Source organism: Rhamphochromis sp. 'chilingali' (assembly GCF_963969265.1).
Source record: "Rhamphochromis sp. 'chilingali' genome assembly, chromosome: 5".
Taxonomy (NCBI): domain Eukaryota; kingdom Metazoa; phylum Chordata; class Actinopteri; order Cichliformes; family Cichlidae; genus Rhamphochromis; species Rhamphochromis sp. 'chilingali'.
In genome coordinates, this window is record NC_137932.1 from 33,700,368 (window position 1) to 33,722,200 (window position 21,833).

General features: G+C 41.6%; 2 protein-coding genes across 3 annotated transcripts in view; one reads left to right on the plus strand and one right to left on the minus strand.

Moving 5' to 3' along the window:
• dse (dermatan sulfate epimerase) overlaps positions 1-20,972 on the plus strand; it is a 29,824-nt gene extending 8,852 nt beyond the window's left edge. For both annotated transcript variants that reach the window (XM_080882271.1, XM_080882272.1), the window contains 4 exons: positions 5,275-5,528; positions 12,415-12,654; positions 15,151-15,358; positions 18,325-20,972. In XM_080882271.1, coding sequence (XP_080738397.1) covers positions 5,275-5,528; positions 12,415-12,654; positions 15,151-15,358; positions 18,325-20,071 — 2,449 coding nt within the window. In that variant the 3' untranslated portion in view covers positions 20,072-20,972. The remainder of the gene's footprint in view (positions 1-5,274; positions 5,529-12,414; positions 12,655-15,150; positions 15,359-18,324) is intronic.
• Positions 296-2,261, minus strand: LOC308397722 (uncharacterized protein). Its single transcript, XM_080883800.1, has 2 exons — positions 1,762-2,261; positions 296-874 (listed from the first exon to the last, which is right to left on the minus strand). The coding sequence occupies exons 1-2, from the start codon at positions 2,112-2,114 to the stop codon at positions 604-606; spliced, it is 624 nt and encodes a 207-aa protein (XP_080739926.1). The 5' UTR covers positions 2,115-2,261; the 3' UTR covers positions 296-603.
• Positions 20,973-21,833: the final 861 nt, after the last annotated feature.

The following is a 21,833-nucleotide window of genomic DNA, read 5'->3' on the forward strand; positions in this document are numbered from 1 at the left end:
CCCACAGAGGAGGACGGCTCCGAGGCAGATGAGGGACGGGTCCCAGGACGGTCCATCGGCGGTGGAGCTGGCCATCCTGGAGTCCCTGAAGAGGCCACACCAGTCTCCAATGGAGCATTTCCTCCTCAGCCTTGTTCCTGCTCTGGAGAGCAGCTGGTCCTTTTTATTCCTGTCTCTCTGTAAATTCTTATATTTTATATATTTATGTTTAATGTTTTTCTGTTTGAGACTTTTAATATTATTTCAAATAAATTTTTATAATGACTAATGTCTCAGTTCTACTACATAGCAAATGTTGGCACACAACTTGACACATGTAGAATTTATTTCATATTATACTAATGACAAAATATACTGATACAGTGGGATGCAGAAGTTTGGGCAACCTTGTTAATAGACATTATTTTCCTGTATAAATCGTTGGTTGTTACAATAAAAAATGTCAGTTAAATATCATACAGGAGACACACACAGTGATATTTGAGAAGTGAAAAGAAGTTTACTGGATTTACAGAAAGTGTGCAATAATTGTTTAAACAAAATCAAGCAGGTGCATCAATTTGGGCACCACAAAAAAGAAATGAAATGAATATTTAGTGTATATCAATGTGTGTGTCTCCTATATGATATATGGGGTGCCTTTGTCTGGATGTGCTTCCCATCCAGAGCTTCACAGCACAGAGGAAAGTTCCAGCGCTCCTGGAATCCCTCTGTGATGGACCGCCAGTCTCCAGGTGAAGGCACAGCCATGAAGTCGTCCACTAGACAGTCCCAGATGGACGTCGCTGCCTGGGGGGTGATCTGGCTCACCGTGGACACACCGACTCTGAAACTGAACGCGATGGTCCTGAAGGAGTCCCCGGTGACAAGGAACCTGGACAAAATTGTTCAAAATCAGTATTATGTGTACTGCAGTTACAAAATACATTATTCAAATTCCAAAATACTTTTGTGATGTCAGATATAAATCACAAAACTTAAATCTTACATAAAACATTTTGTAATTATAAGGATAATTACAAAATGTATATTAGATAATATCTAAAACAGTTGTGTTTTGTTTTAACTTTAACATATCATAATTTGATTGGTAGCAACTTTCACAACTACAGTGAGCCAATCACTCATAATTCCTAAACATGTCAATCAGGTAGGAATGAAGTAAGACATTAATAGAAATAAAGAGTTGTATGTTGACATGTAGCCCTTTCCTTGCTTAAATCATTAATATTTTTGAAAAATTAATCTATGATAAGACAGCTTATCAAGATAGAACCATGTAACTAGAGATGAACCAAACTGTTCACAGTTTTATCTAACTCTGTTTTAATAAAGGCTGTGACCCCTGCTATAGAGTCTGACAGCTGCAGGGATTATATACAAATATTCAACTATCCCAGAATTAAACCAGGTCTAAATAAAAAGGAGTGAGTATCACTACAAGGTTAACTCAGTGGTCCTAATGCTACAGTTTGATATCAGCAAACACCGAGCGCATACATTGATGTGACACCACAGCCATGCTATCATGCAAACACTGATAACAGCATAAATCGAATTAAATCGGGACTTGATGAGAGCTTCTGAGTATCACTAGAAATATTATAAAGAGTCGTCTCTGTACCACAGTTTGCTTTCAGTAAACACCGACAGCATTCACTGTTAGCATAGCACATCCATGTTAGCAGTGTATAACTGGATGGATTAGCATATTAGCACAGGTATCAATAAAGGACTACCGTATTAAATAGTTTTACTAACCTCAGGCAGACGGACAGGCGCTCTGCAGGTGGGATTGAGCGCCTGTAGTTGGTGTCTAGGCGGGCGATGCTGGGACCTACGAGGGAAAGCAGGTCCTCAAACTGGCCGAGTGAATGACGGTGATAGCGCTGGAATCGGCCGTCATCCAGGCGCAGCTCCTGGAGCAAGTGGTGAAACTCACCAAACTGCTCATGCCTCTGGAGGACCTGATGGACCCAGGTACGGCGAGGACGTCTTTTACGCTGCTGCTCTGCTCTCCACAGTACATAGAGAAGGGAGACTCTCTCTTCAAGCGCTAGCTCGATAGCTGCCATCTTGCAAAGATACCGGTCTGGCACAACTCCCTCCCACATTCCTCCCACATTTCCGGTTCACGCGCGTCAAAATATCATATTTTGACGCGCGATGGATTTTTCTTGGACACGCGTTGAGACGCGAATGTACACGCGTCAAATTAGGGGCGTTTGGGGCGTTTTATTCGCGTCCATCGCGTTCGGTGTGAACACGCAAAAGTTAGCAAAAGAGCACAGTTAAATCAAAGTCTCCTCTACTGGTGGTCTTTAGATTTTTATGTTATCGTACTGTGTCACCGTGCCAGTTAAAATGCCCTCTCTGGATCATCATTAGGATGGAAACAGACACCATAGATGTTTTACACCTGGTTCACTTCACAAACAATACATTTGCAATAAAAAGTTTTCCAAATTAATATTATACAAATACAAAACAAGCTATAGCAATATTGCAAGTCCTAGTGACCGACGAGTGTTTTTTGACTGCTCCAGTTTCTTAGAAATTTCAAAGCAGGTTTTGTGCACCACCCATGATTTTCTTCCCTGCATCATTTCCTCCCCAAAGGACTTCAGATGTGGAGAATAAGTCCATATTTCTAAGCCTAATTTGTCTTTCTTTTTCATTTATTGAAATCAGCATTCAATATTAAAGATGTCAAAATTGATAAATGTGATAATTAACTGTCTTCATCGCGCTACTATACAAACGCTGCTCAAGATTCTTGGCAGTACATGTTCCCAGTGGTGGAACATCATTATCTGTTGTGTCACTCACAGCAGAATTATGTTTCTCCCTTATCTAAACTTGTCAGTTTGTGTGTTATAAAGCATTCCTGTTGTTTCATCGGTGCTCAGTTTTACAAGAACAGAAAGAGAATCTCAGGTGAATTCTTCTTTAAAGGGACAGTTTAATCCTTCTCATTCCACTGCACGGTTGCCATGTTCCCTCCAACCACTGAACAGGGCCAGGGGGATTTTCCAGATTGGCATTAGTGCAATTTACAGGGCATTTTTCACAACATTAGGATGTGTGCCACAGTGCAGAAAAGAAAAGCCACTGAGCATGTGTTTTCACGTCTTAAGAGCACACTGTGAGTTTTCTACTTGGCCGCACTTTTATTGTGGTCACTGAACCTCTCGGGGCCTCTGCAGAGTGGCTCCAGGAATCAGTCAGCTGTGGTATTCATGACCTTCAATTACGCCTGCAACAACCATGTTCCAATGAAGAGCTTCTACTTTGTGGCAGAATGGTGCCTGCCTCTCTGGTGCGTGTGTGTGTGTGTTTTTTTTTTATTGTCATTGTACATGTGTGCCGGAATAAAATAAAAATAGTGGAATAAAAAGCAAACAAGAGAAATATATAAAATCAAAACTAGTGTGTTTTGGCATAATTTAATATCAAGTCCAACTCTAAGTTTGCAGTAACTTTTATTCTCTTTTCTTTTTTGTCCTTTGGCCAGATTTCAAAAATAAAAAAAGCTCTGATTTTCAAATGAATGAATATAAATTTAAGGATCCAGCTGAAGGAAGAATACCATTAATGCATTTTATCAAGTGTGTAATTGGGGCAGCTGGGGGTTTCTGCGAAGGCTCAATAGTGTGTGTCCATAGACCACAAAGCAGAGCTACCTATACATACATAACCACAAAGTTTAGAAGTTTTAATGGGAATTTTTGATCATTTTTGCACAAGTGCATTTCTGAGGTTAGAGACTACCGGTAATGTGAAGGCCTGGATCGAAGTCTCTGCTCTAGTTGATCCCAGTGGTGTTCTGTCAGGGTTGAGGTGAGGACTCTGTGCAGGCCAGTCAAGTTTTCCACACCAAACTCACTCATTCATGTATGTATGGACTTTACTTTGGTGCACAGTGATGTTGGAACAGGAAGTGGCCATCCCCAAACTGTTTCCCCAAAGTTGGTACTCTTATGCTGAAGCATTAAGAGCACTATGCACCTCAGCAGCTGCTGACTGATTTTATGTGGCCTACCACATAAAATCAGTCGCTTTCACTTTGTTATGACGCCACCAACAGTTGACTGTGGAATATTTAATAGTGAGGAGATTTCACAACTGGACTTGTTGCACAGGTGGCATTTTATCACTGTACCACACTGGAATTCCCAGTGATTTTATACACTTTTGTCCATGGAAGTGATTGGAAAACCTCAATTCAGTATAGCAATATAGTGTGTTACGATAGTAGTGAAATTGTCTAATGCACAACGGGCTGCAGGACAGGGGATACCCCACTACTCATGTGCCATTTTCAGTCAATGCAAAGAAAAGTATGCTTTCATGGCGTGCACTTGCAGCAGATTGGACTCTTTGTAGCCTGGTTGCTGACGTTGCTCCAACTAGTACTGGATGTTTTTGTAGACTGCAGATGCCAAAGCTTGAAAAATGAAATTATAGCAGCATTATAAATTTCTGTGAAAGGTAGTACAACTACAGTGAAAGTCAACAAACTAGGCTTGATGGTTAGTCAAATTACCCAAAATGACAGTATTTAGGATGCTACACCCTGTGCTTACTTTGTGTCGCACTGAAGTGGAATGCTGCCTACTGTCCTCTTTTGACCCACTCTCTACAACAGAGGTGCAAACTGATTCTTAGTTACCACAATTCAAATTTACACAGGAGGTTTTTTCAGTTGAGATGAACAGATTTCTATTATTTGTTGTTGTTGTTGCTTTAGTGTTTAGTGATTTATCCTTGCAGCTAGACTGGAGGTGATAACAGGACTCTAGTCCGGTTTAGATCTTAAGACAGCCTTTGTGTAGATCTCAGCACAATCCATGATGTCAATTATTGGCTGTTAAAATGCAGTCCACACATCTGTAGTTCAGTTCCCTTTAATTAACCTGAACAGAATGGTTGCTTTCACTTTTTTTCTCAAAAGTAACACTTTGCAGTTCACACGTCAGCAGTCTTAGATCCAACCTGGAGAGAATCTACCCACGCTGCATTTCTAATGTCTTGTTTTGTTGGTACACTTGTAATTTTGCTGATAAATCCTATTTAGCGTCTTTATTTTGCTTTCAAAGAGACCAGCCCTTTTACAGCTGCTATGTTAATTAAAAGCCTTTGCAAAGGAAGGCTTTCTCGTTCATTAGAAGCCATTTGCCAGGATTTCGTTGAAAAGAGTGAAAATTTCATACTTGCAATTTCTTTCCACTTGCTGATGCTTTCCCTTCTGTTTGTCTGATCTATGTATTGCAGGCTTGTTAAAGACGCTCCCTGGGATGAAGTTCCTCTTGCACACTCTTTAGTTGGATTTGCCACTGCCTACGACTTCCTGTATGAGTACTTGAACAAGGGCCAGCAGGAACGTTTCCTGCAGGTGATCGGCAACGCATCACGCCTGATGTATGAGAAGTCCTACGTCCGAGGGTGGGGGTTTCAGTACCTACACAACCATCAGCCTACCAACTGTGTGGCTCTGCTCACAGGAAGTCTGGTTTACATGATGCAGGGTAAGTGTGTGATGGTTACGTTTCTGGCTTCGCAGATCCGTTTCTTGAGTTTGTTGCTGTATGTTATTCTCAGTCTGCTGTGCCAGCACACCACAGAATCATAAAACATTGAGATATTAAAGAACTTCTCAGGAAAAATAAATCGTTTGGGGTTTTTTAGGCCTTCTGTGTTTTGTCCAGTTTATTGTCAGTGTTCAGACCAAGGTATTTATAATCCTCCACTGTGTCCACACAGACCCCATGAATGGGTTTTTTTGCCATGTTCACATGCAAGTTTTTCTGTCCATGGTGTAAAAGGTGGAGACAAACAGGGAGAAACAGCTCCTGAAGAAACACACTAACAATAAATGGTCTATAGCAAACATTTATCTACAGTCTTCTGCCGAATTGTGTGATTAAAACTCACATTATCTTGATTCCTTTTCTCCTTCGTAACACAGACGATGCCTCTGAAGCGTGTTTCAGTGCAATCCTTGGTGTGTTTTGGTTTCTGTTACTTCCACAGTTGTTCCATCACATTAGTTTCTCCCCAAAATATTTCTGTTGTGTTTTGTATGATTTTTGTATTTCCGTTGGTGCTTTGTGTGCTTTTGCAGCCTTTTCTCTAATCGCTGGTGTTTTCTGCACACATTCACCACAGAAAGTTCGCACTAATTAACAGATTTAGGTAGAATCTATTTACTGAACACCAATGATGCTGTCCATTTGTACTTTATTGCTCACACTGGTGATCATTTTGAATTGTGGAAAAAGCCACAAAAAATTCTGTTTTGTTTTCTGTTTGTGTGCCTCAAATGTTTTTATGAAGAAATATTTTTCCACAAATAGTTTGGAAGTTGGAGAGAAATCCTGGAAACAAAGCAAAATGCAGCCTGACTAGACGATTATCATTTGTCTGGATTTCGTTGAAGGGATTTAGTTAAACATGGTCCAAAGTCTGATTCCGGGAATTCTTTAGGGGGATGGGTTACACTAACACATGATCAATTGTTTTGTTTTTTTACACGACTGTGAGATATTGAGACATTTCATGCTGTCATGTCTTCAACTTAATCTGCTTCCATGATGTTTTTCTCTCAGTCTGAGCCTCTGATCATGTAGGTAAACTTCACTTCCACCGTCTTGGAAGGCAGATGGAAAATGTATGCATTGAATTCTTGTTCTGCACAACTTTGTAGTAGCACATAAAGCAGTACTAGACCTGCTGCAGGTTCCTGTTAGAGTAGAAGGACTGCCATATAGTCAGAGTCAATGTGGAATCTATCCAGCAGCTGGACAAAATCACCTTTGGGTAAGCAACTGAATGACATGCACAACCCTAACCTGACTGGGTGGTAGGGAGAACACAAGACTGAAAGCAGCATACTAGCTAGTTAGCTCCTGCTGACTGTTCAAAATATGAGTGAGGGGGATTGCCCTCAAGTAAAATTATTGTTTTTGCTAAAACAGTGTCAGAATCTGTAGTTTTAGTTTTGGTTTTACACTTTATATGTTAGACAGCTGCCCCTTTTCTGGTTTCCTCCTCAGACTTTGGACACCGTGTTTTTAAGTTTCTCCAGTTTTGCTTTTTCCTTTCTTTCTGTCCTAGCAGTACAGGATTCTCTCTTACGACATTGTCGCCACTTTCTCCACTTAAACCCCGCATGAGCAAGTGCTTGGTGAGAGTGGGAAGGCAAAGCTCACTTTCAACAAGAAGAAACTTCTGGCAGAACCAGGCTCAATAAGCGGAAGATAGGATAAAGACACACTGTGGAAGAGACCCAGTGATTAAGAGATTAATAATTACTAATGATTATATGCAGAGAGGTGCATAAACACATAGTGAGTGAAACCTCACTATGTGTTGTAATGTAAAAGGAATTGTTCCTCGCACAGAATCCTGTGGAATTCCATATTTAACCTAAGTTTACATTTACAACAACAAACTGGATTCTGTTAGATAGGTATGATTCAAACCACCGCACTGCAGTACCTTTAACACCTACGGCATGCTGTAATCGCTCTAATAAAATATTATAGCTTATAATTAACTAAGAAAGCTGGGTCAAGTGATGGCTTTTCATGTAAGAATTTAACTACTAATTTAACTGCCAGCTTGAAGGCCTGTGGTACATAGCCGATACATTGAAGCATTAATTAATGGTAGAACTTCTCAGAGCAGTCTTGTAGGAATAGGGTCTAAAAGACATGTTGATGGTTTGGAGGAAGAACTACTGAAGTCAACTCAGAAAGATCAATTGAAGAGAAAGAGTCTCCAACCGATCAATGCTACTGAAAGTAGCTGTAGATAATGTTACGTATGTGAGATGGTTATGAGTAACTTCTTATCTAGTGGTTTAAATTTTAGCTTTGAAGAGATTCACGGTTCATTAGTTCATTAGTTCAGGTTAAAGGGATACTTGGCCCAACTATTTTTTTATCGGCCTGGCTACAGTGCTGCAGAGAAACCTAGGGTTCTTTTTATTTTCTTCAGTGCAAATGTACACTGAACAAAAATATAAACGCAACACTTTTGTTACTGCTCCCATTCCCCATGGGATGGACGTAGAGACCTAAAATTCATTCCAGATACACAATATAACCATCCCTCCCAAACAGTGGTCACAAATCAGTCCAAATGTGTGGTAGTGGGCACATCTGCTATATTGAGATAATCCATCCCACCTCACAGGTGTGCCACATCAGGATGCTGATCTGACATCATGAGTAGTGCACAGGTGTACCTCAGACTGCCCACAACAAAAGGCCACCCTGGAATGTGCATTTTTTTGCGCTATTGGGGGTCTGGGGACCCAGAACCGGTCAGTATCTGGTGTGACCACCATTTGCCTCATGCAGTGCAACACATCGTCGCATGGAGTCTATCAGATTGTCAATTGTGGCCTGTGGAATGTTGGTCCACTCCACTTCAATGGCTGTGCGAGGTTGTTGGATAGTCGTGGGAACTGGTACACGCTGTCGTATACGCCGGTCAAGCACATCCCGAACATGCTCAATGGGTGACATGTCCGGTGAGTATGCTGGCCATGCAAGAACTGGGACATTCTCAGCTGCCATCTGCCCTGAACAATGTGAACCATGATTCATCCGTGAAGCGCACACCTCTCCAACGTGCCAGACGCCATCGAATGTGAGCATTTGCCCACACAAGTCTGTTACGGCAACGAGCTGGAGTCAGGTCAAGACCCCGATGAGGACGACGGGCATGCAGTTGAGCGTCCCTGAGACGGTTTCTGACAGTTTGTGCAGAAATTGTTTGGTTGTGCAAACCAATTGTTCCAGCAGCTGTCTGGGTGGCTGGTCTCAGACGATCTTGGAGGTGAACCTGCTGGATGTGGAGGTCCTGGGCTGGTGTGGTTACACGAGGTCTGCGGTTGTGAGGCCGGTTGGATGTGCTGCCATATTCTCTGAAACGCCTGTGGAGACGGCTTATGGTTGAGAAATGAACATTCAATGCACGGGCGACAGATCTGGTTGACATTCCTGCTGTCAGCATGCCAGTTGCACGCTCCCTCATTGCTTGTGGCATCTGTGGCATTTTGCTGTGAGACAAAACTGCACATTCCAGGGTGGCCTTTTGTTGTGGGCAGTCTGAGGTACACCTGTGCACTACTCATGATGTCAGATCAGCATCCTGATGTGGCACACCTGTGAGGTGGGATGGATTATCTCAATATAGCAGATGTGCCCACTACCACACATTTGGACTGATTTGTGACCACTGTTTGGGAGGGATGGTTATATTGTGTATCTGGAATGAATTTTAGGTCTCTACGTCCATCCCATGGGGAATGGGAGCAAAAACAAAAGTGTTGCGTTTATATTTTTGTTCAGTGTATTTCCTTTTATAGCTATCCTTTTTAGAGAAATGGGCTGTGGTTGATTTGGAATGAGTCCTGTTCCCTATCATACGCAAATCATACAGTAAGAACACACTTGTCCTGTGTGTTTGTGTCATACATCTGATGGTGATTTTGCGTAAACTCTTTGCGCAGTTCTTTTGTGTTGCACATGTTAGTAAATGGGGCCCGCTATCTTGAGCATGTCCTTTGCAGAATCTGCCATGATTACTCCAGTTCACTATCTCAACACCATCGACTAAATATGTATGTGAAGCAGAAGAGGAAGGAAATCAAGATGTTCTCAAACTGTTTTCTGGCGTTTAAGATTTAGTACTGATGTAAACTAAATTTAAGCTCAATTGCCGAGAACCACTGTGGTCACAGTGGTTTTATTTCTGCTCATTTTTCATAAAGGTTACCAACAAGCACACAGTTCTGTGACATCTCAGGAAAGTTGCAACCTGACCTTGTCTTGCTTGGTTTCATTTTACTCCCCAAAAATGACTTTGCTCCTGCTCTGCATTACTGAGGAAATACACTGTGTTTTCCTCAGCTTGGTTGCTTTGTTTATGACATATTTATTTTTGCTTAAATGGTAAATGGTCTGTATTTGTATAGCGCTTTACTTGGTCCTAAGAACCCCAAAGCGCTTTACACTATACACAATCATCCACCCATTCACACACACATTCACACACTCAAGTGTGATTTACAAGCAACCTCATGCAAAGATGTGAGTTTAAAAACTAACTAGGGTGAAGAACTTTGCTTCCTAATAGTTTGGCAACACATGATCGATTTTAAGTGATCCAAAAAACAAAAATCTGCTTTATTTAAGATTCTTTTTTAGCAGCTTCATTCAGGCGTCATGTCTAACGCTGCGCTTAATTCAAGCTTAATTTAGGCATGGCATTAAATTCAGTCCTGGCTCTGAATAACTGAAAGCTTTCCATTTATCGCTGCCAAAAACTACGTACTATATTTTTTCTTCATAGGTTATCTGACAAAAGCTTTTTGCACACTGCTGCCAGTTTGAGAATGAGTTAAAGATGTTTTCATCGTAGCAGTGTACGCCCATTCCTACAGGTCAGATGTCAAAACTGGCCAAAAGTCATTTTATTATTTATTTGACACACAGGGTCAAAGAATTTTAATCAGTATAACAAGAGGCAGATCTGCTTACATAGACATTTTTTCAAAATAAACATGTAACAACAGAAGAGTGGCTTGAGTTATACTGAGTTTATTTATAGACATTTGAGCTTTTATGTGAAAAACATGGAACAATAATCTCTTCTTTGCTTAAACTTTGTTTAAGGACTGGAACTACTTCATTTGTTCAGTAGCTACACAGCTCTGTTAAAAAACTGCAACCAAATCAATTTTATTTTCATTCAAGTGTCGCAGCTTAAAGGCTGAGTTATGTTTATTTTTTTGTCTTCTGAACGTTGATGCATGAAGTGATGCACTCAAGATTGTGAGCGATAATCACCTACACACAAATATTTGATAGTGTTACTGTAAGTGCTAATGTCTGCCTTTTTGATCTTTAAGGGGATTTTTCTCGTGTTTCTTCCACTTCCCTCTTCAGATTCAAAAAAGCCACCAGGCTGAAAAAAAGAAAAGCGTTGCTACGAGGCGACTACCATTCTGTCGCTTGCTTTTAGACGAGTATTTATTGATCCATCCGTTCAAAAAGAACATGTCCTTGTGACATCTCACATATTGTTGTCAGGGATAAGATCATTTTTGTGTCAAGATGTTAATTTTGGTCCGTATTGCCTGAAACTAACCGGCTGTCCAGACAGACTGAAGGATTGCTCGGCGAGTCCAGGAGCATTAGTGGAAAGTTGCTGTTTCACATTCCTCTGGAGTGCAGAGTGAAAGTGCTCTGAAGGCTGAGCTGGCAGCTGTGGTTCCTAGCACTTAGAGCGTCATGCCCTCTGTCGGTCAGCTGTCCACAGCGTTAGACTCTGTGATAACAGCTACTCTATGTACATGCGTATGAGCTCACATGCTCATAGAGCCTTTTTTCCCTTTTTGTAAATGTTGGTGTACGAGTACAGTGACTTGTGTGGTGTGCCATCTTTTCGATTTCTGGATGTTCTGTGGACAACATTTAACTGTCACATAATACATGAATGGTGATTATTAATACCTCTGTACCTCACTGTAGTAAAAAGAAGCCTGATTCTTCCCTGAGAAGTTGGGGTGGAAGTAGGTTGCAAAACAGAATACAGATGTACAGTGACTGTTGGAAAACTTAAGCGGCTTAAACTCTGTTTCCTGTATGAAATTTGCCAACTGGATGTGTAGAAGGATATCAGCTGATGTGGGATGGGACAGACATCAGCTGATCTGCCAGGATTGTGGTAGAGCCTGACTTAATGGCTTGCCTGAACTAACGCTATATATTTTTTCTTTCTTTCTTCATTTCACAGCAAAATCAAATCAAAAATGTATCTATGTTCTTTTCTATATCGCAGTTTCCTTTTAAATGTGTGAAATGACGGGATGTGGACATTAATTATATTAAAGTGACAGACAGCTCTGAAGTTGGCTCCTGGACTTTTGTAAGCACTGTTTAAGCCCTGTTTGTGTAAATGTAGTCTTTGTGTCTCTGTTTGATGACTTGTAAATACCTGCTCTGTGCACAAAAGCCAACCAAACCAAACCCATTCAGGGATGGCTCCAGTGGGTGGACCATGTCTCAGAGAAGGGGGGTGTTGTGGGGAGCGTGTCAACCAGAGTTTGCTGACAGCCCGTGATTCCTCAGTGAACTGTGGCTACAGTGTTTATGTGGCTGCATGTTCTCATAGTAGATTCTGTGTGTGTGATCTGGTCTGTGTTTATGTCTAAAGGAGTATATATAGTACAGTGTAGCATAGCTGTGTGATGTAGCCACAGCTAAATATGGAAGCTTTCTTTAGATGGCACCCTCAGATCCATCAACAGGCAGAGTCAACTCTGAAATTGTTTCATGAACTGAAATTTAGATTTAGTTTTGGATTTTTTTGACACCATCTGAACTTCCTGTGTTCCAGGTTACCTTCAGGAGGCCTACCTGTGGACCAAGCAAGTCCTGTCCATCATGGAGAAGTCCATGGTTCTCCTGCAGGATGTGACCGACGGTTCCCTGTATGAAGGAGTAGCATATGGGACTTACACCACCCGCTCTCTCTTCCAGTACATGTTCCTGGTGCAACGCCACTTTGCCATCGGCCACTTCGACCACTCTTGGCTACTTAAACACTTTGCCTTTCTGTACAGGACCATCCTGCCCGGTAAAAGTGACACCACATACTGCCAGCAAAATTAATTATGTGATTTTTTTGTATTTTTTACTGTAATGGTTATATTTAGGCAAGCACATAAAAAGTCAGTAACCTGTGAGGAAGTGTTTATTCAGCTATGAGTGGCCTAGACATCTGGCTTATGCCTACTAGAACGCTTCCAGCCAAAGGCCTCATTATGTTAGCTTAGGCATGAAAATTACCTCAGGCTGCCCCACTGGAGAGCACCCTCTCCTCTGAACTGATATGGGGCATGCATGCGTGTAGTTATTACCTTTCTGGATGTCTGACAAAGCTGTGCTGAAGCATGCGGGGATCTGTGGTGTCCTGGGGGTTTGTCTGGAGGTCAGGGCGAGGGTAGCAGTGGGAGGAGGGGCCCCCAGGTCAAACTCAGGCATTTTGCAGCCAATTGCTGACAGTTTCTATATTGTAGCTGAGCAGCAATTCTGCACCCAGAAAGCACCTCTAATTGCACTGACCAGGAGAGCCTGAGCTTCAGAGCCACAATAGCAGCTTTCTCCTCCTACCAGACAGGAAGACAAGGCCAGATTATCCCAAACTGGCCTCGGAGCACCCTGAATGATCGCTGTCCACTAACTGTCTGTGTTTTTCTTTTGGGATCTTGTGAGATCTTAATGAAATAATAAGAGGTTTAATGTTACTTAATTGTTCACTGTTTTTAATGTTGTGTTCTGTTGTTGGTGTGTATTGGAACAATAGCTCAAGCTGAAGCTTCACAGTTTAAAGAAGCTAAAGTGTCAGAAGACAGCTGGAAAAAAGGAAGTAACTGTCAGTTTAAGTTCCAGTATTAGTCTGAGTCTTGAATGCAAATGAAGAGATGCCAAGTGCTGTAATGTAAATTGCATGTCCATATGCTATTTTATATAAATGGCAGATTTACTTACCATTGCTACTTTTCCAGACAGATTTTGAAATAGATAACAACCTTCTAATAAGTCAGTAGCATTTTGACATGTAATTTAATGACATGCGATTTTTAAATGACTAAATCCAAAATTTCAGAGTAGTGCTTTTTTGTCTTTCCTCTCATTAACTCATATGACGTATAAGATTTATGTGATCACACTTAAATCCAGGTTGGAGATGGTTGGTGTGGGTAGTTTTGCATAGTATATTACCATGTTGTATGGAGATGCAGTGTTTATGTTATTTAATCAGGTTTTTTTTTATCATGTGTTGCATGAAAATGCCACCAGAGCACAGAGTCTACTGGTGGATGAGAGCAGCTGAGCTCAGAGAGCTATTAAAAAAAGCTCTAAATAGTAACTTTTTGGGCTGTTGAGTTTCCATATATCTATGACAGGCATTATCCAAGGAGATGATTTTTGTGACATCATGCCATATATTCCAGTTACCTGGATTGATACTTGTGTAAAACCTCTGTGTTTACCTGAGCACTCGAAACGCTTACTGTAGTGTACACACGCTTTCATCCCTTTAAGCCCTGTCCATCACACCTACTCCAATGCATGCATTTGGCATTGCCAGGGATTGACCCATGCTATCTCCTGAGTTGGGATAGACCTTCTTATCATCCTGACAAACATGACATTATGAGTTGTCTGTGTCAGGAAAGTGTGAGTGCACCTAAAAACAGATGCCACCCAAGCAAAATGAAGGCTAGGCTGAAGTACAAGCTGGAGGGTGAATAATGAAAAAAGGTGGAAGGTCAGTTGTAGTGGGTGTTGCTGAAAGACTATGGAGGATTGTTGTGTATCTTTGTATTTTGTATGGTTGCTTGTATGTTCTAAAACTGTTGACAGGATTAGAGAGTCAGTCAGTTGAAATATAAATGACCAACGTTCTCATAGATGTTATTGTCAGTTCATTTGCAGTGTTTACTTAAAGTTAAATGAAGAAAGGTTAATTTCTATACAGATACAAGAAATATAATTCTACCCATGGTCCAATGTAAAACTAATCTAAGTACTGCTGTGCAAAGGATAAAATGAAGACATTAACTTTGGTTTGAGTGTAGATTACACTGAAAGCAGGGGCTTTATAAGTCTGAAGAGACTTACCTTGACAGTGTTTGTGCTATAAGTTCCCGAGTGTTTGGGTTTGACAAATGATTTACTGTGATAACATGTTGTAGTTACTATAACGGGTTTCTAAGAATCCTCTCAACAACAGAGAGCAAGAGTTTCCTTATGTAATTATAGACAACAAAACTGTGTGAACAATTTGCACTTAGTGTGGAGCTGAGCTGGGCCACAGAGGTTTAAGATGGGGAATGCTCTTTTGTTACACATTTGTGATCACAAGCCAGATCCTTTCATAATGAGTTTTGCATGGTTGAGTTTTGTAATTTGCAAAGAATTCATAGTGTTTAAAGTGCTATTTTTGCACATTTTTTGGCTCTACAAACCTCAAACTCACTCAGTACAACATTTTATTTGTCATGTGTACCCTTTACAAATGAAATATGGTGTTTTTATCTTCTTTGTGTTTTCACCATCTCACCAGGATTTCAGCGAACTGTAGCAATTGCAGATTCCAACTATAACTGGTTCTACGGGCCAGAGAGCCAGCTGGTATTTTTGGACCGCTATGTGTTGCGTAATGGCAGTGGAAACTGGCTGGCAGATCTAATTCATCAAAACAGGGTAATGGAAGGGCCGGGGCAAGCTGGAAAAGGCCAGCGATGGTGTACTCTCCATACAGAGTTCATTTGGTAAGCTGCTCAGGTTAATTTCATCGTTTTTTTGTTAGTGACAGTACTTTAACATACACTTCTGCACATCTTGTCAGGGGTCACTTTTTGGTCATTTGGTCAATTTTTCATGTAAATTTAAATGGATAATATGATAAATTGTTGCCTTTTTTTACACTTGCCAATGTTGGGCTGGAAGATCATCCATTTAACAGGACAGATGGCCATGAGAGTCTCTTGGCAATGAGCATGAGACAGGCACCCACTAATTATTCTTGCACCAACTGCGGCTGCATGGCATTAGCTGAGAGAAATGCAAGGCAGCACTCAATCCTGACATCCTGATTGTCAAAGTTTTGCTGTCAGCTGTTTCTCACTGCAACGTTTCAGCTACTGGAAGGCCTTGGTCACCGACCTTTGGGTGCTAACCAACACCTAACAAGTGTATTGAGGCTTTCTCCCTTGAAAGCAGAGGCTTGCAGATTTTTCTATACTTGGATAATTAGTTGACATGCGGCCCTACTCAGATGCAGACTGTCTTAGACATAAAAACTCTTCTTGTGTTTGTTCAGTTGCTGGGGAAACTGACAGAAGTCGTGGAAGCCACTGGGGCTTCTTTCTTGGGGCCCCCTGCAGGTTTGTATCAACAGCTTGGGCCTTGACCCCCAGAAGGACCAAAACAGGCCAGTGGTAGTGTTGAAGTATTGCCTTCAGTCTCTGGACACCTGGAGGAACTGGACTTTTTTTGACCCGTGGTATTCCTTTGGATCATTTCCCTTCCACGGGGAAGTGGTGGTTATAGATTCCTCCCTCTAAGGCTGTAGTGCTGTGTGAGACCACAAGATAACATGTATCATGATAACCAATGGGGCACCAGATCAGGTCAGTTCCTGGAGGCTCAGCAGCTCTTAACATGAGCTTCTCCTCACCTTGTGAGAATGAGTCAGACATCATTTCTGACTAAAAGTCCCCTGGTGTATGAGAGGAGGCTGAAGCCAGTGGTAGATCTAGCAAAGGCATGGCCCCAAGAAGGGATGGGTATTGATAAGATTTTCACGATTCCGATTCCATTTTCGATTCTGTTTAGCGATTCGATTCTTTATCGATTCTCTTATCGATTCTTTTTAAAAAAGGAGAACACTAAGGTCGAATAGCTTAGAACTTTGTTTTATATCTTCTCTTTGAACAAGATAGAAATTTAGGAGTAACATGGCCTTACAAACCCAACAGTGAGATCTTAAGAGATCCAGCCTACGGCTCTTCAATGGGGTGTCACAGGGTCCCCAGGAAAAAAAATTGTAAATGTAAAATAATAAAATAAATATTCTTCTGTAGCAATAACAAAGTATAACATAAATTATTCTGTAGCAATTACACAAGAATATCCAGTAATGTCCCTGCCTACAATTAAACACATTCACTTACCAAAAATTGGGGGCATCTGCTGTGGCAAATGGGTGCAAGCCTTTTACCACAAACTCAGTCACTGCTCGGTGACATTCGTCTATCCTGGCCTGAAAGGAGACGCTACCGGTAGATTGCAGTGAGAACTGCCAGCATCTGAGCCAGACTCTGTCTGTCTCTCTCATCATGGTCACCTAAATGCACAGTAATGGCAGGTTTTGTAATAAGGCAGATCGCGCTAACATAATATGCACTGTTAGTTGATTATTTACCTGCGGCATTAACGGGAGAGGACGTGCAAACGTTACCGCTGCTGCTGGGTTGAGATTCACGAGTCCGGAGCGGAATTAAAAACACGACATTCATTTAAGGTCATCGCGTGTTTTGTGAGCAAATGCTTTTGCATATTCGTAGTGTTTCCTCCCTTAAATGAAATATCCACTTTGCAAGTATTGCAAGTTGCCCTGTTGTCATCCGTTCTCGTAAAGTATAACCAAACTTTTGAGCGTTTGAGCCGCTTACGCGCTGTGTAAATGACGCTCCGCAATGTGGTGACATCCTTCAGGGCGACTGGAATCGATAAGGGAATCGTTTACAAAAATGGCAAACAATTCCAAGGAATTGAAACAGTGGGAACCGGTTCTCAACAAGAACCAGTTTTCGATACCCATCCCTAGCGGCAAGTGATCTGTTTGCTTTGGAAACATCAACGCACTCACATACTTGACATACTTTGCCCTGTTCAGGCTCTAAGACATTGACATGACTCCTGGCTTCTGTAAGATAGATGCAGTCTTGGTCTATCATGAGAGGCACAAACAGAGGCTTTTACACTGGGTTGTTGATACCATTTCAGAAGTGTAGAGACTTCAGGGCCTCCAAGTTCCACCTGTGAAATGTCCTTCCACCAGGAGTGGAGCTGTGGAGAGATGTTTCCCTCAGTGACATCTGTGCCACAGTTCTTGAGCTTCTTCCTGTACCTTTGCCTGCTTCTGCAGGGTTAATGTGGTCAACCCTCATCCTGTGGTGACAGCAGTTGTGCAGGGCCCTTTGGTCTGCGACTGAGTTGTAGTCTGAATCTCTTGTGACTTTGTTGGCGTGAGTCATCCAGGTACTTAATGTCTTCTCTGGCGGTCAGCATTAAGTAGAACAGTGCCAGTCTCTGCATTTACATGTGCTCAATTAACCTTGATTAACATTTTAATACTATTAATTAATATTTTAATATTTTTTTAAAATAAAAATGACTGCTCTAGGATAATAACACCAGCAACAGCCCAGTCCATGATGGTTCTTTTAAATGGTGTAATGAGTCTGATACTCAGTTAAACATATTTAAGATGAAATATAGACATAGTCATTGATTTTAGAAAATCCACTCATATACATAATGGATGTGGTTTCGCATTGTCTTGCTCAAATTTTCAGACAATTTCTTTTTCCTTGAAAGGTTTGAAAATTTGCAAATATTTTTCCTGATTTCAGGAAATATTTTTCCTGAATTGGTACATTTATTTACATTTTAGATAGCATCCCAACGTTTTGGATTTGGGGTCAATAATATCTGTCCTCTGGTTCTGCAGGTATGACCCAGGCCTGGTCCCCAAACCCCCATCAGATTTTGGAACACCCAAGCTCCACTACTTTGAGGACTGGGGCGTGGTAACATATGGAAGCGCTTTACCCGTCAAAGCCAACAGCTCTTTTCTGTCCTTCAAGTCAGGGAAGCTGGGGGGACGTGCCATCTTCGACATTGTTCATAAGAACAAGTACAAAGAGTGGATTAAAGGGTGGAGGAACTTTAATGCCGGCCACGAACACCCTGATCAGAACTCTTTCACGTTTGCGCCCAACGGTGTCCCGTTCGTCACTGAGGCACTCTATGGACCAAAGTATACCTTGTTGAACAATGCGGTTTTGTTTAGCTCAGCCTTCTCAGGGAGTTGCTTTAAGCCATGGGCTGGACAGGTTACAGAAGCCTGTGATTCCAAGTGGTTAAAGTACAAGGTGGGGCCAGCTGCTGATGCTCAGGGGAGAGTGGAAGCTGCTATAGAGAGGAAGGGCATGATCTTTATCCGAGGAGAAGGACGTTCTGCTTACAATCCAGAACTGAAGATCAGGAATGTCCAGAGGAACCTGCTCCTTCTTCATCCACAGCTCCTGCTTGTTGTCGACCACATCCACCTGGATCCTGACAGCCCTGTCCGTGCCATGAGTGCCTTCTTTCACAACACAGAGCTGCCATTCCAAGGTACAAAGGTAGATGGTGTTCATGGAGCGTTTATATCACACGGGGAGGATAAATATAAGATGTTCTGGATGGATGACACAAACTACAGTAACAAAGGGGTGGTAGGCTACTGGAATTACCCTCGAGGATACCCTTATAATGGCTCCAACTATGTGAATGTCACAATGCCATTGAGGTACCCTCACACTAGGATGGCCTACATTTTCTTTGGACCAGGTGTGGATGTGCAGAGCTTTAGCCTGCGTGGGGATAATGAGAGGGTCGATATCTACCTGGCCACCAAGAAACACATCTACACAATTTACCTGTTGACTGCAGAGGTCACCAGCAAGGCACTTTTTGCCATGGTGCTATTGGACAACAAGAAGATCGTATTTGAGAAGGAAGCAGCTGAGGTTAGCAGCTTTCCGGAGGAAGTGGAGGAATATGTCAGCCTAATGGAGGACAACCTCCAACACGTCAAGCCCGTCTTCCAGCAGATGGAGAGGCACATCCTTGGACGGGTCCTCAACACCGTCAGCTTCCGAAAGACAGCAGAGCGCCTCCTCCAGTTCACTGACAAGAAGAAGACGGAGGAAGCCATTGAGAAGATGTTCGCTATGTCCAGAAAACAGAGCAAAGGTAAGGGGGGGAAGAGAGTGAACCTCGGAGATAAGCTCTCAGAGACTCTACCTGACATTTTTGCACAGATTGAGGTGAACGAAAAGAAAGAGAGACAGAGAACTTCAAAGCGCACATATGATGACAGTCCAGAAGAGGGCGATGCAGATACGCGGGCCTTTGTGGATTACGCAGACAGCCGCAAGAACAGAAAGGGGGGCTTTTTCAAGGGTCGCAAATTCAAGGAAGTTCACATGGTCGCCACAGCAGGAAGCGACAGTTTACCCAGCACGGCTTCCTACATACGCCTGTTCCTCCTCCTGAACATGGCCACCTTCTTTTCACTGCTGGCTGTACTGCTGACTCGCTTTAAGAGGGGTCGGAGTCTGTACACACAGAGATGTTTCTACAGCATCCTTCTGATCGACTGCTTCATCCTGCTGTACCTGTACTCCTCCTGCTCTCACACGCAGTGCTGACATCACGAGTGTACTGAGCACGCCAGCTGATCCGTGTGCAGTTTGAATGACCTCACACCTCACTCTGAGCCAGGTCTTATGACAGGATAGTAAGGCCACTGTTCCATAAAACAGAACTGAGATTTCAAGAAAAAAATGGGAAAAAGGTGGAAGGTTCAAAGATTAATTTTACAAGAAAAGTGTTGATGGTGTGAGACAAAGTTAAATCACAAATCCAGCTTCCATCACATAGTATGAGCATCTTGTAACATTACAGATGGTATCAGTCAGGCAAGTTTTGCTCCTAATCTCATGATTTGTAGCGCATCTTATTATCACCTGTATTGTTGTAATATCACAACTTTTGCTTTTATTCTCACGGGTGTGTAATAATTCCAAAGCCAAGAATGAAATCATGGTACAAACATTGACCATAACATCTTCTCGTACTGCGATACCCACATGGAGCTGTAAACGCCAAGTTAAAGAGTGCTAGGCTGATGAAAGCTGTAATGATGTCAGACTGCTCAGGTAAATAATGAACTTGAAATACAGAATCAGAATAATAGAGAGTTTGTTTGTGGTGTGTTTATTTTTCATTTCAAGCACAAAGAGGAAGCAGCATATATGTGCCAGTGGGAGGGCACTAAAGGTATCCACGGTGTACTTTCAGCTCCTCCCTTATTTCCGCAGTGGATGGATCCATGTTTTGATTAGGCACAGAATTTATACCAGATTTTACTCTTATTTTCTAATTGTTATATGTATAAAAAACAGTAAATGGTAATGTTAGATAATTAATTTGCATGAGCTAATTTAATGTTTGTTGCTTTTGTCTGAGAAACATTCCCTGACTCAGGATTGGCAGAGAGTCAGCTTTGTGAAACACTGGCAGAAACTTTAAACCCCGCCCCCACCCACATATACTTCTAATAATTTGTTTTATTTGAATAAAAACAACTTTTTAGCATTTGAAGATTTTTATTTGAACTTTTTTGTGTACAAAACAATCTTGGAATGTTGACTTTAATATTGTGATATAAATTTTAAAGTTCTGTACTGCCCAAAATCACACACTTACCTCAGGGCTACTTATTGATTACTGATCTATAGATCAGGACTGCATTCTGGTAATGAGTGTACACTTATGGGAAAAAACAGTAGTCTTTTTTTGTCATCTCACAGAAAAATCATAGTATGAGACATGCAGTATACATAAACATTTACTGTAAGAGTTTTGTCTTTTCCATGTGGGTATTCTTGAAGTCTCTGGCTGTTTCTAACAGTGGCTTTAATTCTGTGGGATGTAATGAGTGTCTGTTTAGGAAAAGCAGTGATTCCAAGTAGGAATGTTTGAATTGCCAAGATAAGAGGAGACCACCTCTAATGTAATAAGCTTCTGTGGAGCTTTAGAGATCTGTGTGAAGGTGTTCTCAACTACAATGCCATCTCCACATTTGTACTTGAGATTTGTCTTGCTCTACAGAATTGATAGCAACACTTGTAAATGTATATATTTTATGTTAAAGCGAAAATATATTTTTTGGTCTCTCTTTTTTTTTTTTACCATTTGTAAATAAAGTTAGAACATGCAGAAGTTTCAATTCGCTGTGTGTTGTGTCCTGTAAGCGTGTTACAGTATGAGCAGTACTATGGCCACTGCGCCATTACAGCTGTGGAATCAAATGCTGATCAACACTTCAGTGTGTTACATCACTTATTTTTTCATGTACTGTTGGCTGACAGGGTTGTAATTTGGTGTAACATTAGAGTTTGGCCCAGT

Coding starts and splice junctions, on each gene's coding strand:
- LOC308397722 (XM_080883800.1), bottom strand. CDS start 2,114: ATGTGGGAGGGAGTTGTGCCAGACCGGTATCTTTGCAAGATGGCAGCT. Junction 875..1,761: donor CGCCTGTCCGTCTGCCTGAG/GTTAGTAAAACT, acceptor AATTTTGTCCAG/GTTCCTTGTCACCGGGGACT.